The sequence below is a fragment of the Choristoneura fumiferana genome, chromosome 19, assembly GCF_025370935.1.
Source record: "Choristoneura fumiferana chromosome 19, NRCan_CFum_1, whole genome shotgun sequence".
NCBI classification, from domain to species: Eukaryota; Metazoa; Arthropoda; class Insecta; order Lepidoptera; family Tortricidae; genus Choristoneura; species Choristoneura fumiferana.
In genome coordinates this window covers 6064478-6082161 of record NC_133490.1, presented here as the reverse complement: position 1 = coordinate 6082161, position 17684 = coordinate 6064478, and the positions used below count along the sequence as shown (strand labels likewise).

The following is a 17684-nucleotide window of genomic DNA, read 5'->3' as shown; positions in this document are numbered from 1 at the left end:
TAGGCCAGGTAACGTGCAGGTAACTTTGTACGGGTTGTAACCATTATAAAAATTCAGAGTCCATCAGTAAATGGAATTCAATAAAGTTAAGAATTCGAATAGAAAAAATATTACGGATCTTGAAAAGATAAATTTCTCGAGTGAATTCTATGCCAAAACGAACTGTTCGTTAATAAATAATAACAATCGCTAATAGAATTTCGAACGTATGATTGGCATTTCTAAAGCCGATTAAGACCACTTTTCGTAATCGATTGAAGATTGAACCGAAACGACTCCACCTCAGGTCGTGACTCCTTATATTCCGGTCAAATATTTCATCACGAGGACAAGGATTGAATACTATTGCTGTCTACAAGGAATCCAGTCTTAACCATATAGCGTTAAGATCCAAAATGATCAAGGCTAAAGTATTAATAGTATTGTCAAATGTTCAATGATTTGAATTGACAGGCAGCAAGTACTGTCAATTGAGATGTGAATGAAACTATTGTGATATTTGTGATTGTACGAAGGCGAGTCTGATCGCTTGATATATTGCATAGGTTATTTCTTAGTAAGGTGACAGAAGAAATTGGGACGCATATATTTATATACTAAAAGAAGCCGGTTTTCTGTCAAAATCTGAGCTAAACGATCTTATTTGTCTTCCTTGTTATATCAGATAAGGCCATCAAACTATCTCAAAAAAAACTCCGACTAACAAAAGGCGTTGCGAAAGAAGAATACAAATTGAAATTGTTGTTTTTTTTGCACGTCTGGTTCACGGTTCGCATTTGGAATTATCGAAGCCGTGTTATTATGATACACCATGAAATTACATTCCGAATCACTAGTTTTTGCCGGCACAACTACCTATTTCTAATTACACTTCTGGATAAGTAAAGGCCTTGGGAGTTTAATTCCTAGACGTTCGTGACTGAATGGATGAACTATTGATAAATGGGTAAAATTGGCTTGTATTTATGACGACAAAATTATTTGAAAATAGACACAAGCCCCGACCGAAATACCCTCAGCTTTATTTGTTGGGCTTATCTCTAAAAAAATAAAAGCAGAAAAAACTAAAAAAAAAAACCTTTTATAAACGCTCTAAAAAGAAGAAAATAAAATTTTCCTTTTAAATTTTAACTTTGAACTTACAACTTTATTATACACAACTTATATGGTCATAAAAGCTTGCCGCGGGCCCAGTGCGGATTGGGAACTTCACACACACCATTGAATTGCTTCGCAGGTTTGTGCAGTTTACTCGCGATGTTTTCCTTCACCGTAAAGCTCGTGGTAAATTTCAAATGTAATTTCGCACATGAATTTCGAAAAACTCACGAGGTGCGAGCCGTGGTTTGAACCCACGATCCTCTGCTCGAGTCGAGAGGTCATAGCTCAAACCACTCGGCCACCACGGCCCCTAAGTATTTACTAAAAATTAAGTTTTATTTATAACAGGTGCTACGATTCTACATAATTGTATTTTTTTTGTATGAGAAACTTAACAATTATGTAAAACTAGCTTTTGCCCGCGGCTTCTATTATTAGGCTTTTATCGCGCGCTGTTCCCTCGGGAACTGTGCATTTCTGCGGGATAAAAAGTAGCCTATGTCACTCTCTGGCCCATAAACTATCTTTATGCCAAAATCACGTTAATCCGTCGCTCCGTTTCGACGCGGAAGCCGGACAAACATACAAACACACACACTTTCGCATTTATAATATTAGTATGGATTGTATTGTAGCACTTGTAGTTTTTATTAAATAGGGGCCAGGTAGAATCAGAGATATCGATCTGCATCCGCAGGTAAATAAAAAGCATTTTGTCGTGGGATCGAAGACCGTCAAACTCAGGAAAGAGTGACTCAGTGGGACACATGTCTGCTGAATGCATTCGGACAAATATCGCTACCGATTGGGTTCTAAACGATGGGCACCGGAGCTGGGACAGGCCAAAAAGGAATGGCAAAAAAAGGGGAGATCTATACCCAGCAGTGGGGCATCCAATAAGTTACAAAAAAGGATTAAAACAGCGATCTTTTTAGTAACTTTCCATGTCAATACTAAGAAGTTATAGAGAAAAGGTACATAATAAATAACAGATGGTGAAGTCATCTTAAATGATATAGCTTCAAGACTCGTGGCATAAACGCTTGGTTCAAACGTCGAAAGCCACCAAATGACTCAAATAAATGAGGAACGAGACTGGGCCAATTAACTGCTTTCTTTTAAAGGTTTTGTCTGTATAATTACGAATGAGTGTGTGTAATACCATCGTAAAATTAAATTCAAAAGAGCTGTGATCTGCCCACGCGGGCTCCACAATCTGGGATAACGGATTGAGCACATCGCGAGATTTCACCACTATTGAATATAATAAGTAATAAGATGGAACGGTATGTCACTCGGCACTATACCCGTGTTTAATTATCAGATATTCGTTGAAATTGTTTTCGCATTCCTTATCACACTAACACGCACACACACACTAGTGTTCTACTTATTAAATTAAAAAATTGCAGACTAGATCAGCAGTCAGATCTTTAGTGGGTGAAAGCCAGCTTCTCTTTACACTGAAAAGATTTTGAAATAAAATCGTAGGGGAAAGTAACGAAGCATTAAATTACTGGTGTACATTAATACAAGAATGCGAACACATAATTGGCCTAAAATGTAAATGGAGCGCGACTAAGGTTAAGAGATTTGCAGACGGCTTTGTTGAGACTAGGTGAATACTTGGTCGACGACATATGTACTTCAGATAAAACACGTATTGATATTGATTTACTGATCGTCGTCTGTTAGACGCTTAATTATGTTTTGTAGATCCAGGAGTTGAAAAATTGAAATGATAATCTAATGGCATAGTCTTTAATTAGAGAGGACGTCAACGAGTAAAATAAAATAAGCCACTTTCTTCATAATGGTTTGTCGTTTGTCGTAAAAGGCTTGTACATGACAGTAATTAAGCAAGCGAAAATTTTGTTCCTCTTCCTTCGAGGTTTACTGTACATGGTACTAACTAACGCCACTAATGTAAAATCTAAAGGGGTGGCTTTATCAGCAGCATACGGAGAACCTAATGGAGTGGCCTTGGTTCAGTAAATCACATCGGAAGTGTGTCAAAGCCACCGGTGAATGCAAGCCCCTGGTTTCAAAGCTTGACATTGGCCACTTGATCTTCCGGTTACATCATGATGCTTGCTAATACAATAGGCTGAGGATGAATAAATATATTCGGTGACAAGAAACGTACGGGAAGCTCTTGAACGATCAATGAAGGCTTCCGGTTTAACGTTGCTCAGGGACTTGGCCTAGTAACTCCACTAAATGGAAAATTAATTAACCCTGCGTGTCAAGTTTTTTGACTACTAAGCCGATAAAGGTTGAGGTATCAATCGATAGAGACTTATTTATAAGTGGCAGACGACGTTTTATAATAACGAATGCTTTGACCAAAGAATCAAACCGAATGTACGTTTTAAAATTGAGTCTCAGCAATAAGTTTACAAAGACACTGTATCTAGGTGTCAACCTGAAGTTAGGCAAGTAAAGCCTTACGTTAGTATTGTAACGAGCCGCGTGTCAGTCAACTGCGGGGCACAGGTCGCGTGGGCTTGGCATTAACCCACTTTTCGCAGCCCGTGGGAGGCCGTTCTAAAATTAAGAAGAAAAAACCGCCAGCGGTTTGTTTGCATTGCGCATACGCAACTGTTAGCGCAACAGCGCAGTTAAGAATAAATGCTAAGTGCGGCATTGAAAGTCTAGGCTGACTGAGCAATGAATCGATTTAGAAACAGTTTGACAATGGGATGTATGCATTCAAATTTATTTTTGTTGCATTGAATAAGAAAATCAAAATCATAATAACAGGTTTGTTATAAGGAAATTAATGAACGTTTTGAAAGTAACTGTATATTTATTAGTCTCGAAAACACGTTTTGTAATAATTTGTGCGTAATATTTTTTTTCAACAGCATCATGACTGCATTTATCTGCGATTCAGAAATGTACGTCGCGACTTCAACAACAATTTGCTGTAACAAAAGCTGTTCCATTGTTGAATTGGAAACAATAATTCTTTCATACGAGTCTCCATGCAGGCTGAGAGCTTGGCTTGGCTGCATTCCAACTGCCTTCGGGGTTCGGTGTAGGAGAACAAGCGAACGCAATTAAATTTTTTGACGATTCTTCGAATTCAGGCGTCGTGAAGATACGGTAATTGCTCGCTATAATTACAGTTTTTGTCTGGATTTTGACGACATAGTTTTGGCTCTTTTGTTTTTGCCTGGAGAAAATGAACAAAGATGTTGGTTAAGCCAGAAACTATTTGTTAACACTGTAAATTAAGCAAAAAATTAAGTATATTTAACATGTCTCGCCGAAAGCCGAAATCATTTGTTTTATTTTTATTTTATTCCACTCATTCTAACATATATTCGACTTGCTCATCATCCTTCGGCCTATTTTATTTCGTTCTACGAGTACCGCTTAGATGGGCTGCTTGCTACGAGCAGTCTTGAACACTGTGTTTAGCTCTGTTTATTTATTTAGCTTCTTAGTTACGGTTTCGGTAATTATTGTAGTGCCTTGTTAGTAAAGTTGCGAGAGCATGGAATACTACCCTTGACGGCTCAAGGCTGGTCTCGAAGAATTTGTCCAGAAGGTTTGACTCCAAATAACTGAGAATAAAAGCAGGCAAGACGTAAGAAAGTCATGGTGAGGCTACATCTTAACATTTTGATATCGTTAGAAAAAACACAAGAAGCTCAGGTCGCTTTTGCATTGAACCACGCAGAAGCTTTAGCGCGGACTGGGAAGAGAACACTTGTGCCTAAAGCCGAGTCTGCCTGGATAGTTGATACTTTGCCACTTACCTCAATTGCGGGGACTGCAAACAACCCGTGTTTGAACGTGTAAGATATTTCGGCCAGAGAGGATAAGATAATCAAAATGTTTGGAGATAGAATTACTTGATGGATAAGTGAAAGTTACTGCGTAGTAGCTTTTCCGCATTTCGGTATAACGAATAGTCAAATTATTGGAGTCTTGTTGAAACTAGTCAACACATAGAACTTATCAGTCGTATGAGTTCCATCGGTCGGAAAATCTTTTTCATTTAAAAAAAAAACTTAGATTAACAAACAATATTAGAAATACATAGAAGAGGTACATCATTCCGTACGCCTTTCCAACTTATTTCAGAACATAGGAATCCTGACTTTGTATAGTTGCGATTGCGATAGATGACATCACACGCCACTATTGGCGTATAGAAGCGATTACGTTTTTCGTCTTGGTCGGATTCCCGTTGATCTAGTTGGTTGGTATTGGTATGACACTGCTGGCGCGTAAAGCCATTGGAGGTGCAAGTCAAATTCAGTACGACGATACTTTTTTTTTCTAACGGACTGTTGATGTTAGCCTCAGACGGCTTTTACAGCTTACCGGAGAGAGGGCGAGCTGCCAGATGGGCCGCTCAGCAAGTGGGTTGTTTTGCATAGCATGCCAAAGGGTGCTCCTATTGAGCCGACCTCGGACTTAGGACGCTAAGGGAGAATTTGCAAACAATCGGATTGTTTATGCTACATCGTTTCGGAACGACTACGTTAGTCCCAACTGAGAAGAAACGACAAGAAACTCAGTCGGCAGTCCGACGATACTAATAATGTTTTCTTTTTAATTTGAAATCACGCCGATAACACATCGGAAAACGTTAGTGATCTGTCTTACTTGATGCTGACATCATACTAGGATTATCCGGTTTAGCAATATATCCATCTCTATTTATATTTTACTAGCTTCTACCTATGGCATATAAAAGAATAAAATCAAGCCATAGAATTAATTCCGATGCTAAATTTCCTTGGCAATTCGCAAAGAAATAAGTACTCCTCATTTACGTTGTGCGTCTAATACCCGTGCTTTCATGTTTTGGGCTTATCACGATCCCGTGGGAATATCTAAACATAAAGTCTGTGTTTTCGCCTAAATTTCATCCGAATTCGCTTTACAACAGCCAAGCACTAAAGATACTTCGAAGAATAAATTGCACTTAGTTCTCTTTCAACTGAGAAGATTACTTTATGTCGTCCAATATTGTGGTTAACTATGGACAATTCAGTAACTTCCAATATGTCGTAAACTACCTATAGAAGCAGAAGTTACAGCCCTTAATATCCATTTGCTTATTATTCTCCCTATGAAAGAAAGGCTCCAAAAAGGGCCTCCACTCGGCATCGCTGCTACACTTTTGACGGTTGGCATGTAGTATCTTAGTCATCTTCATCCAGTTTTTTATTCTTAAAATCGCTCTAATTTATCCTCTTAGAAAACCTTAGATTTGTACCGGCAGTCAATCGAGATAAAAACACAAGACAGTCTGAGCTATCCAGAGTACGTAGAGTGCAACAACCTTACTCTCGTCTCGATATCTCGGTGCGTGGCTATCGATCGTTCCCGACTGCTCCCGTCACTGGCGGGTGACCTACTTACGCACTGTACACAGTTGAAATATTCAGGAGCAGTTTGTCTTTTTATTAGCGGTTGGTTAGGTCAGATATTGGCGTGCGATAGGAACGGGGTGCGGTCTGCGATTGTAATGGAGTTGATATTGAAATATTTTAACAATTAATTCAAAACAGATTTTTAGGTATTTTTAAACATGAATATTTGGATGTTTGCGTTAAGTAGGTGTGTATAGGTAGTCATTCACGATGACGCGTGCCGTGGTTCTTATTACAATGTCATTAATGGCTAATTTTGACAAAATCACGCGTCTTCGTGGATGGCACTAGGTATAATTTAATTTTCCTTAATACTGAAAAAAAAAACACATTTTATTAAGGATCGTCATTGTCGACAATTACCTACGCAGAGCGTAGCGATTTCTATAAAAATAAAGTTAAAAACTAACTTGAACGAAGAAGATTGTGTTTAATGATTGAAACGTTACTTTGAAAAATCATATACGTCAGAGCCAGTTTTAATAAAATATTTGAAGTACGAATTCTAGTTTCAGCTAGCCCTATTTATATTTTTATATCGTGTCAATAAAGATACCGAGCTGTTCCCAATCTTCTAACTGTGGCGTCTGCCGCCACAAGCCACAATGTATTACGCACTTAGAGACAAGCACTTGACTTGTAGATATTCGTGTGTACAGTGACCTAATAAGATTGTGCGCTTTCGCGACTTGAAAATATATAACACAAGTTAAACGACGTGAGGAAACGAAGCACTACGTCTTTTGCTGTTTTGGTTAAGAGTTTAAATATCCATGTATACAGTTAGTTACAGTATTATTACTATTATTAGACATATTTTCAGCGGGACCAAGACCATGCTTGATGAATGACGTCATGATCACTGAAGAAATTGTGCGTGGGTGTTAATGTTGTATAGACCCTCATTTTTGTTTGTTCGTCAACTGCATACTTATGTGAAACTGTAAAAAAAAACAGATCAGTAGGTAGTCAGTACAGAAAGATGGACCGATGGAGGATTTTAATATTTCTATCAAAACATAAATATCAAAGTAAATGGAACATTAGGAACAAACTGAATAAAATAATAAATTGCATAACTTTACCTTTTCCTTTGATACAAAATGAACAGTCCCGCTCCCGTAACAGTGTACAGGAAATGAAACTTCTTTTCCAGTCAATATTCCTTCGTCTGGCTTGGAAGTTTTATATGCAGAAGGCTTAAAAGATGACTGAACAAGCGACTGGCAAGCACGCAATAGTCGGCCGGTTGCCAGGAGCCTCATTCCAAGCAAACTACAAAGAAACTTTGCAGTTGTAATTAAGTTAGCGCGAGTTTGTAGTCGACACGAAATCGGCTTGTTAGTAGCAGCTTCATATTAAGTGGCAGGGTTTAATGAATACTCAGCGTTCGATGTTACTACAAGGATAGTTAATGCAAAAACCATTGTTTGTTAACAAAAAGGAGATTTGATTTTGCTGTGTAGAATTTCGACAGTTTAGCTCTTGAATAAGGCTGCATCTTAACGTAGAGAGCTCCGCTTGAAGGCTTTAGAAGTTCTCGTTGGAAACTAGACGCAACTAATAGTGAAACTTGGGATTAAACTCACCTAAAAAGGAAGCTTTAGAAGTTTCGCGCTTGATGTTAGCTATACAACATAAACAGCGTCTGTAATGAGAGAATAAGGGCTAATTGGAGGCTATACTTAATGGGCAATTAAAGGCAGACAGGCTGTTATTAAGTCTTTCTCATTTTATTTGATCATGTCTATTCGATACGAAGATTAACACTATCAGCACAGAATAGATAATAGTACAAGTACTATCAGGCAGGTTATTACAGAAAGTCACCGTCATTATTTCATAGCAAATTAAGCTTAAACTATGTAGCGAACGGAATTGAATGTCCGAAAGTCCATTGCTTTCTGTAAGTAAATTTAACACCACCATTTTTCCAGTAATTTCTTCGTATTTGTCATCAGACTCATCTTAATATATTTCTGAATTTATTTCATGTATTTATCGCATTTTCAGACCATTTCGTCAAAGATAGTATTTTTTTTGCTTAAGAAAATTTTGAAGATTTTTAATCGCGTGCATAGTTATAGTGCAGTACCTATGTTTGACGCGCACTAGTTAAAATCTAATCTAAATGCGTCACATGAAGGGAATGGAGAGAATGGTTGTAATTGGGTCACAGGAGCACTTTGCTTCTGGCTGAAGTGCTTGGCTCTCGAGGGTTCACTTGGGACGTTGGATTATAGGTCCGAGGGCTTGTGTACTCGTATTGAGAATTAGTAAAATAATTGCTGATGCTAAAGACGATTTACCAAACAATAAAAAAGTTCATTTGGCTCTCCAATGTAAATTTAAGGCTGATAATTAATCATGAAATGGCAGCGTTTCATGAAATGTCTAGGAATTTCATGATCTGCCTAAACGTCACTAGGCAAATCGTTAAACGGTGAGTTTTGAACGATATGGCGGATGTCCCTTAGCCAATTCATGAATTCATTCTAGGAATTTCGTGATCTGGCGGATTTTACGATCGGCCGCCGACATTATAAGCAAACCTCGCCTCCGCAAAGTTACGCCTGGTCTGAAATTATATATCAAATAAAAAAAAACTTTATCAAAATTATATTTATTATTATATTGTTGCCTTGTGTTGTGAATAAATGTATTTTCTTTCTTTTTTTCTCTTAGCGAAAAAGAAGTGTTATACATAAATAGGTTATTGCATCAATTAGGTGTTTTAAAATCACATATCCTAACTTAAACTCAAATAATTGTGCATTGGTATAACGAAAGATTTCGCTTCAATATCTCAAAAATAATGTAATATTTATCAAAAAACAAGTACTAGACATTTAATATTAAGATAGATATTTAGTTAGAACGCATAGTTTGAGTAGGAAAAACACTAACATTTTCGTTTGCTTATAGCAGACAACAATCACTGATATGGGTAAATCGATATCAGTCGTCTGGACCGTATGACCCAATTTTATATTATTATCTGCGCACTCAAGAGCTTGTCTTAGCTGTATGGCGATGACGGGGTTTTTCTTTGACGGTGAAAGGCTTTTAATATTTTGATTTCAATCATTAATGGATATAATAATAATAATATCATGGGACACTTGACACCAATTGACCTAGTCCCTAACGAAGCAAAACTTATACTATGGATACTAGGCAACGGATAAACATACTTATATAGATGAATAAATCATTGTAGCAATATTGTTTATTTTTCGCTCTGTCTTTTTCGCAATCTCATTTAATCTCAATACAAACATAAATACACCTTACTTAGTTAAATTAATGTAGACACCTTGGTAGAAACTATGATTTTTTTGTTTAGCCAAACTTATAGCAATAGAACTAATGATCATTATTCATTCAATAGGTTAGCTATGGAATTGCCAACAGCATCAGCTAACTTAGCTGGTGCTGTTGGCAATTCCATACCTCCATTTTTACGAATTTAACATCACATTCTTTTTCAGACGGCTTTTCAGTGTAGACCTTGTTCAAAAAAAAGTCTCCAAGGAAGAAAAAAAGTTTGAGCTGGTTGTAATAGATCCCTTTAGTAATGTACTAACTAAAAACAGTTTGCAAGCCTTTTATTCTTCAATACGTTTGGGTAGCTATTTGGTAACATTCCTTATTGATCGCTCGCTTAATAGGTTGTTGCCTAAGTTTTTAGTCTACGTAATAGGTTAAGCATAGCGCTTTGAAAATTCAATTCAATCAAGGAGCGCCTTAGGCTTGCGGGTATAATGCCTCCCCATCCAATTTAAATGTTATTCCTTGCCTAATTGTAGAGAATTATGCAAATACAACTCATGATAAATTCATGAAAATAATTCCTTTAAAATCATTAGACGCAATCATTGCTAAAAACAAATCGTAGCACCCAAGGTAGTGTTGCGAACGAGCTCGTTAATTGTGCAAATTGCTGATGTGTACTTACATCCTATCGGTAGTCAATCGGGCGTGTAAATTACATGGTACGCGCATACGCCGGTCATACGTAACTGTCAGGGCTACTCAGCTCTGACGCTGGGTTGGCTTCCGTAATGCAAGCCGTAGTTAGTGAAATCGATGGATGTCTTAAATGCCTGCCTAATGACTGTTTCCTACTAATTACTGACAGGAAGTCTTGTAGGCAACGATAATGTCGCAGGTGTTTGAGCACTAATGCTTCAGGAATCTTACAATGTGTCTGGTACTGATTAAAAAATCTTTGTTTTACGATTGAACCTTCATATTACGTAGACACAGCTTTTATAATTCGATTTCTTCTAATAATTTACTGGAACACGTTACCTCACTAGACTTAAGATTTATTAAAGAACCGTACCCTTTTCAATGGAAGCACCGACAGTTATAACAGATCAATTCACAGTCTAGTGCGCTCTTACCCGTGATTTCACACATCATCTAACAGATAACCGAAGAGTGCAATAACTGCACGTTTTATAAAATATCAAGCTTCAAGCAGCACCTCTCTAAGCTCAGTGAGGTGCAAATTGTCGACATGTTCTATGATTCGGGTACTTTCCACATTATATTGTATCTTAATCAATGCGTGTGACCTCCAATCCAACGCTACCAATGTAAACCTCTTTATTACCCTACTGTTCGTAGCATTACAAAAGTGCATTACCATGTAGATTAGTATAGTTACTTCACGATAAATAATATTATCTTTAGGATAGCGTAACTGAATTGAGTAATGAGGCCGTTTACTGAGTAAACAAAATGCATTGTGGACACGGTTTAACACATGTGTACACTGAATTGTCCGCAATTTTAACCAGGTTTGTTACTTACATTGCTTCAGTTGTCTTGTAAAACAGGTATACGCATTATTACTAGTAATTTAAGATAGATTAAATGCATGCTCTATTCCACATTCTGTGCGGTCAGATAAAACAAGTCTTTATTAATTAACAATTAGTCTATTTTTTGCGTTCCCAATTGCTAGATTTGGCGTAACTCATTCAAGCGTGACCTTAATCTTAACATTATTAATTGCTTTACAATCTGAACGTTGGTATTAAAAAGTTAGTGGATTCTCTATGGTCTGTAGCAGTTTTTGCAGGGTCCCAGTTTGGTCGGAACCTGTACGAGTTTTATTTTATTTACAAGCTACCTGGACGGGTTGGGTACAGGTGGTAGTTCGAGGCCGCTCTACCTACATCCTGCGGCGGTTTATTTGTAAAACATTGTGTTTCTATGTTGGTTTGACTGTATTTATTACGAGATCTGCAGTTAGGTTCGGACTCGGGAGTTGTTTTATATATCTAGTGGCCGGTTTTATAATGCCTCTGACCGTTATGCGCATATCAAGTACGGCAGATTGTCGACAATTTAGAGAAAATGTGTTTAAAAAGCATGATTAACAGTTTTATGGATGTAGTAGCAGCATTACCTACCTACCTACCTACTAGTACATAGTCTTAAGTTTCCAATATCAGACCCAAAGTACAGTAGGTATATATAGGGATATGATCAGACCTTTCCCTGTCGCTCTCAAACAACTTACGATAATTTTCAACATTCGACTCCAATTGCCTCATTTATCGTGTCGAGTTTAATTTCGCGACAAGAAACCTCAGGATTGCATTACCCGAGCTTGAATGATTAGTTTCAATGTTTAAGCCTCGCGTGACTGACAACCGCCGCTCACGTACGTATACCTAGTGTCATCCACGAAGACGCGTGATTTTGTCAAAATTAGACATTAATGACATTGTAATAAGAACCACGGCACGCGTCATCGTGAATGACTCTACCTATACAGCGACAAAATGCCGGCATGGCATGGCAGAAATATTTCATTTCCTGTCCCCTTCTTTCGAGCAGCTACGAAACTTTATACTGGGTAAACCAATGCGGTTGCTGTTTTACTTTTTGTTCAATAATAGTGCTTTCACTTATTCAGTGCATACAAATGCTTCAGAGAGCTCAATAAAGATTTAAATGAAATCTTTTCCATGGAGATGTAAAATAATTAGAATAGGTACCTAGACTTTAACTAGCAGTTTTGGTCGCGTTTAAAGATACAAACAATTGCATTGTATACTCTATCGCTGCCAAGTATTTTCGATTTCTGCCTTGCTGTGCTCGATTTATAAAACCTGAATGCTGTTGAGAAAAATAAAAATTCCCTGAACTTTTATCTCACGGCTAAAGCTTCAAATGTAGAGTGCATTGCACCGGACGAGCTGCGCATATTTTATAACTTATTATCCTGGCTTTATACCGCCGTATGTCCAAATAGGCAATTCAGAACAGGTTCTTAAAAAATACCGTTACACTTAATGCGAAAAAGCTAAGTGGTGCTGTTAGTCACGCTGGTAATCTTAATTATGATACAAAGCGTACGGAAATCAGCCTGATTCTGCCAGCATTTTTTTTTTACCAAACAGTTATGGTTTATAAGTTTTTTTTTCTGTACTTATAAGCATACAACAGAATAAGGTACGACTTAACTGGCATAGAAGTGTTAGGCGAAGACAATGGAAGAGAAAATCTAGTCGGTATACCTAAGTGCCGTGTCTTGTACCGTTAGGCGCACGCGCTTAGCAACGATCAGTAACCAATGAAGCATTATCTTATCGACTAGCTAGAGAAAGAGATACCTGTTGCATATCTGCTTGCGATCTAAGTTTCACTTGGACAAACATTCGGGTACATGGGTAAGTAAAATATCATAATTATATCAGCACGTAACGTAAGTAGCATTTCAACGAAAATAATAATATTGCGTACGCAAATAAACTATATTTACCTATACGTCATTTATTTTCAAGATAGGTATGTAGGTAACGTCGAATAACGTCATTTAACTATGTTATCTCAGTGAATATACCTCATGGGCCTGAAAATTAAAATTGACACAAATATCTACGTAATTTTTATACTTTGACGTAAGCATAAAAATTACGTGGTACACAGTAATTAAAGTCAAGCACAGTATACTCCCTAAAACCATAGTAAAAGAGAACGTTCACTTTTACTATGCTAAGATCTCTATTTGATGAGTAACTATAGTAGTTAGTAACAAAAAAAATACAGACGAATACATAACCTCCTCCTTTTTTGGAAGTCTGTTAAAAATATATAAATTAATAGTTTTAGGTCTCATCAACAGTTGAGGTCAAGATTTTTTGTTAGCAAAACTACAGTGAACGTTCCAAGGCTTTGAGTTTTTTTCTGTTCATTCTGCTGATTACTGCAACTGACATTGGTTCGTGTTTCATTTGTTAAATTTTGTGTTTTTAATTTTCAAACGTCCACACGGATGCGTTGACGTAAATAGCCGTTCACATCACATGGCGGGACGGAGTTACCGAATGTATCGGGAGGTTTGAAAATAGAACGCGGCGTTTGGGTGAGCGACTCGACGAGCACAGATAACGTTTATCGGCACATCGCTGCAATAGGATACGTAATAAAGCGTTATCACAATGCGGACACGTTTCTACGAATGTAATTCTAATATCTAAGATGTAGGCACACTTTTTTTACACGTTAAAGCAGGTAAGTCCTACGCCTACGACGTATCAGATCTGGTTGTATAAGGTTGTAAAAACTGTACGGTCTTATACTTATAGGTTATGTGTCGCCCAGGGCGGGTGCCAGCTGATCGCCCTCGCACGCACCCTAAATGCAGGTGTACAATTACGTTTATTGATTTTACCCGTAGGCGGGCCCTCCGCTAAGGGACACCACTCGGATGGACACCCACTGACACATATACACATGCCTTTATTTATATCGTGATAATATAACCTTAAATAGCTAAATAATGACATAGTAATGATAGCGATAATGTTTGTTTTGAAGCGCTAGTGTTTTGTTTGCAACTGACCTTGATCCCGGAGCGTCCCTGTTGCTTCAGAAGCACGTTCTCCGGTTTCATGTCGCAGTGTATGATCCTGTTCTTGTTCAGAGCGTGAAGACACTGCAGCAGCGAGTGCGAAAACTTGCGGACAAGCTGTAAAGAGAAACCTTGGAACTTATTTTTTCGTATAAGCTCGTACAGGTTGATCGAGAGCAGCTCGAATGTGATGCAAGTGTGGTTCCGGAAAGTGAACGAATCGAACATGTGGATGACGTTCATAGTATTATCTTTGTCTTGGTCGCGGAGGTGCTCCAGTATACGGATCTCCTCTTGCGCCTGTCGGTGGAACCGTTTCTCGTTGCGCACCATCTTAAGCGCGCAGTTCTCTCGCTTCTTGTGGTCGTAGGCCTTCATGACCTGGCCGAAGCTGCCCTTCCCGATCACCTTGAGCACTTCGTACCGGTACGCGATGTGGTCGTGCGGTATGTGGATGTAGGAGCCCTGTTCGTTGTCGTACTCGCAATTGTTGGGGAAGCCCACCAGGCCGGGACGCTTCTTCGCGTTCGCGCCTATGAAGTACACTTGGGGGTAGTCGTATATCTCGCGGTGTTCGTAAGGAGTCAGTTTGTTCATGTAAAGTTTCATGACTTGTTCGGGGCTGGCCGCAGCCGCCGGCGGGCGCTTGTCGGGCGGCTGCGCGGCAGCGGGCGGCGCCGGCGGCCCGGGCTCCAGCGGCGGCAGCGCGCCGTCCCGCAGCAGCGCGCGCCCAAACGCGTGCGCGCTCCCCAGAGGCATGTCACCGGTCATGGCCGCGCGGCACCCGCCACCGCCTCCACTGCGCTCGCTCGCCGTGGCCGGGAGCTCGCTCGCACCACGCACTGCACTTCACTGCACTTGCACAGCTCGCACTCGACGACGACGCCACTCCGGCACACCGTACCACATCTCACATACACCGAGAGGAGCGAGACCCGCGCTTCCACTTATGAAGGCACATTCCGTCTCGGATACGATAGGATGGAGCCGCGGCCGCTGACTATACCGTGCGACGCGAACGTGAAACGCAAACAAAGACCCCTTGCGGCTTGCAGGCCGACCCGACGACAGAACCAGAGAGAAAATAGAAACTGGTCGCCAGAGTCATTGAACCGTTCGGCCGCACGGAGCTCACGAGAGCGAGTGAGACAGAATAATATTTGTTTCATCATTCTACACTAGATGGCGTCACGAAGACAAAAAACCGGATTCTTGTCATTGTTCGAGACCCAATTTTACATTTTAAATTATAATAGTGGATTGAGCTACAATTACGATGAAAAATTATATATATATATATATATTGAATTAATTAGTTCATAGATTAATAAGTTTCGAAAATTGTAGTGATAGAAATCACAAGATACATAATCAAATAATTAATGCAATTATGAATTATATCTGATTGTGTTTAGTGTTTCAAATTTCGGTTCTGTCCTAATTTATTATTAACGGGGTTTTTTTAACGGAATAAACGGTAAAAGTTATAAATTCATTGTTTTATATTGGGTCTTGCTTAATACTCTCGTTGTCTATGGCTTAGTGTCACTCGCGCCATCTACCGATCGTCCAATTGAACACTGACAGTCGACCGACCGACCGACAGCAGACAGCGGAAGAATTTCATCCGACCGCAGCCCACACACGTCTTTTCTTTTCCATTCCATTGTTTTGTATCACAAAATACAATAGTAATTTAACGCAGTAGTGATTTTCATTAAATTCAACTGAATCATGTGTTAAAACTGTAGTTTAATTAAGTGCTCACGAGATCGCAATCGCGGTGTTCAAAAACGTAAGTGAAGGTGTTTCTATATTTGAACGTTCATTTATTTCGATTTATTTTTTTATCTTGTGTTGCATTGATTATAAAATGATGTTGCCGGCCAGTATTTCGCCAAGTGCTTTTTATCCCAATCGGATATTTTTTCATCAATCAAAGAGTTTGGAAGATTGACAATGACAACTAGTGCTTTCGATATTAGAACTATTTTTTCCAATGCTCCTCTATCAGAACATTCCATTGTTTTCGCAAAATTCTGTACCTAGTTAATACGTGATATGATAACATCCATTATGCTAAGTAGGCACGTCATGCAAATGTTCGTGAACATCTCGAGGCAATGGTAAGGGCTAATTGCATGTTCATATCGTGCATACCTACTTCCTTGTTTTATTTAAACAAATACATTGTCTTGTGCATAATTTACGTGCTGTTTGGCCTGTGGCCAATGCATAGTCAATGGCTGTATAAAGCATTTATGGGTAGTTGTTGGAGATAAATTGACTTATATCCTTTGTTTATTAGTTTACTGAGCTGAGTCACTGAGGGGTCAGGAGGCAATGAAATCTCGGTATAAGTGTAGTGGGTATGAGTCATTCTAAAAGAACTTAACTTTACGGACGTAGTATAAGCATTGTATGGTTTGTTAATGATGTGAGGAGAATGTTTACAAACATGCATTTGTCACTAAAGTAACATTATGTATGTGAATTTTATAGCATAATCTTTTCATAGTATACAGCCAATTTGGTATTAAATTTTTTGCTTGTTGTTTTAAATTTTATAGTTTGAAGGGTTTTTAATTATATTATTCATACCTATCTATATACCTACAATTTAGCCGCTTTCAAGTCTAGGGTGAATAAGCATTTACTAGGCAAGCATGCTCCATCGTAGGCCTCATCTCGCTTTCCATCAGGTGTGATTGTGGGCAAATACAAGCCTATATTGTATAAAAATAAAAAAAAGGTTGGTTTAACTATTTCATTCATCCCAGTCCCACGTCCCACTGCTGGGCACAGGCCTCCTCTCAGAACAAGAGGGCTTGGGCCATAGTCCCCATGCGGGCCCAGTGCAGATTGGGAACTTTGGTTTAACTATATATAAATTAAATTAAAAAAATTAAATTAAACTTGACATGACCTAAGTGTACCCTGCAGGAACGGCACTTTTCCAGTATAAAAAATTAGCTGTATAAAAAGTTAAGTTAAGTGGTTGTCAAAACAATTCACCTTATTACATTAGTATGCAGATTCTGATATCAATACCATAAGTGCTCCAACTGACAAGTCAGTCTTGTATTTTTTATTTAAAGTCACAGTTGGCATCAACAACTGCTGCACTGCACAAAAAAATACAATACAATACAATACAAAGACTCTTTATTGTACACCAGACATAGTAAGTTATACAGACAACAAATTATTAAAATTACAAGGTGAGCAATAGGCGGCCTTATCGCTTAAGAGCAACAATATTCATCTCAAGTGATCTAATGACAGGGTACCAGCCTGAGATGTCTCCCGTA

General features: G+C 38.6%; 3 protein-coding genes across 12 annotated transcripts in view; 1 reads left to right on the top strand and 2 right to left on the bottom strand.

Annotated features, from left to right (window-relative positions):
- Positions 1–15530, bottom strand: part of Dyrk3 (Dual-specificity tyrosine phosphorylation-regulated kinase 3) — a 140036-nt gene extending 124506 nt beyond the window's left edge. The window contains exon 1 of one of the 2 annotated variants that reach the window (XM_074102851.1): positions 14365–15530. In XM_074102851.1, the coding sequence (XP_073958952.1) occupies positions 14365–15144 (780 nt within the window). In that variant the 5' untranslated portion in view covers positions 15145–15530. The remainder of the gene's footprint in view (positions 1–14364) is intronic. The other variant, XM_074102853.1, reaches the window with a different exon arrangement.
- Positions 1–17684, bottom strand: part of LOC141438735 (polyamine-transporting ATPase 13A3-like) — a 426124-nt gene that overhangs the window by 194114 nt on the left and 214326 nt on the right. The gene's annotated exons all lie outside the window — the stretch shown is intronic.
- The window catches only part of Dmtn (transmembrane and coiled-coil domain 2 protein Dmtn), a 56408-nt gene continuing 54667 nt past the window's right edge, over positions 15944–17684 (top strand). For all 9 annotated transcript variants that reach the window (XM_074102798.1, XM_074102801.1, XM_074102797.1 and 6 more), the window contains exon 1: positions 15944–16168. The gene's annotated coding sequence lies outside the window, so the exon portion shown is untranslated. The remainder of the gene's footprint in view (positions 16169–17684) is intronic.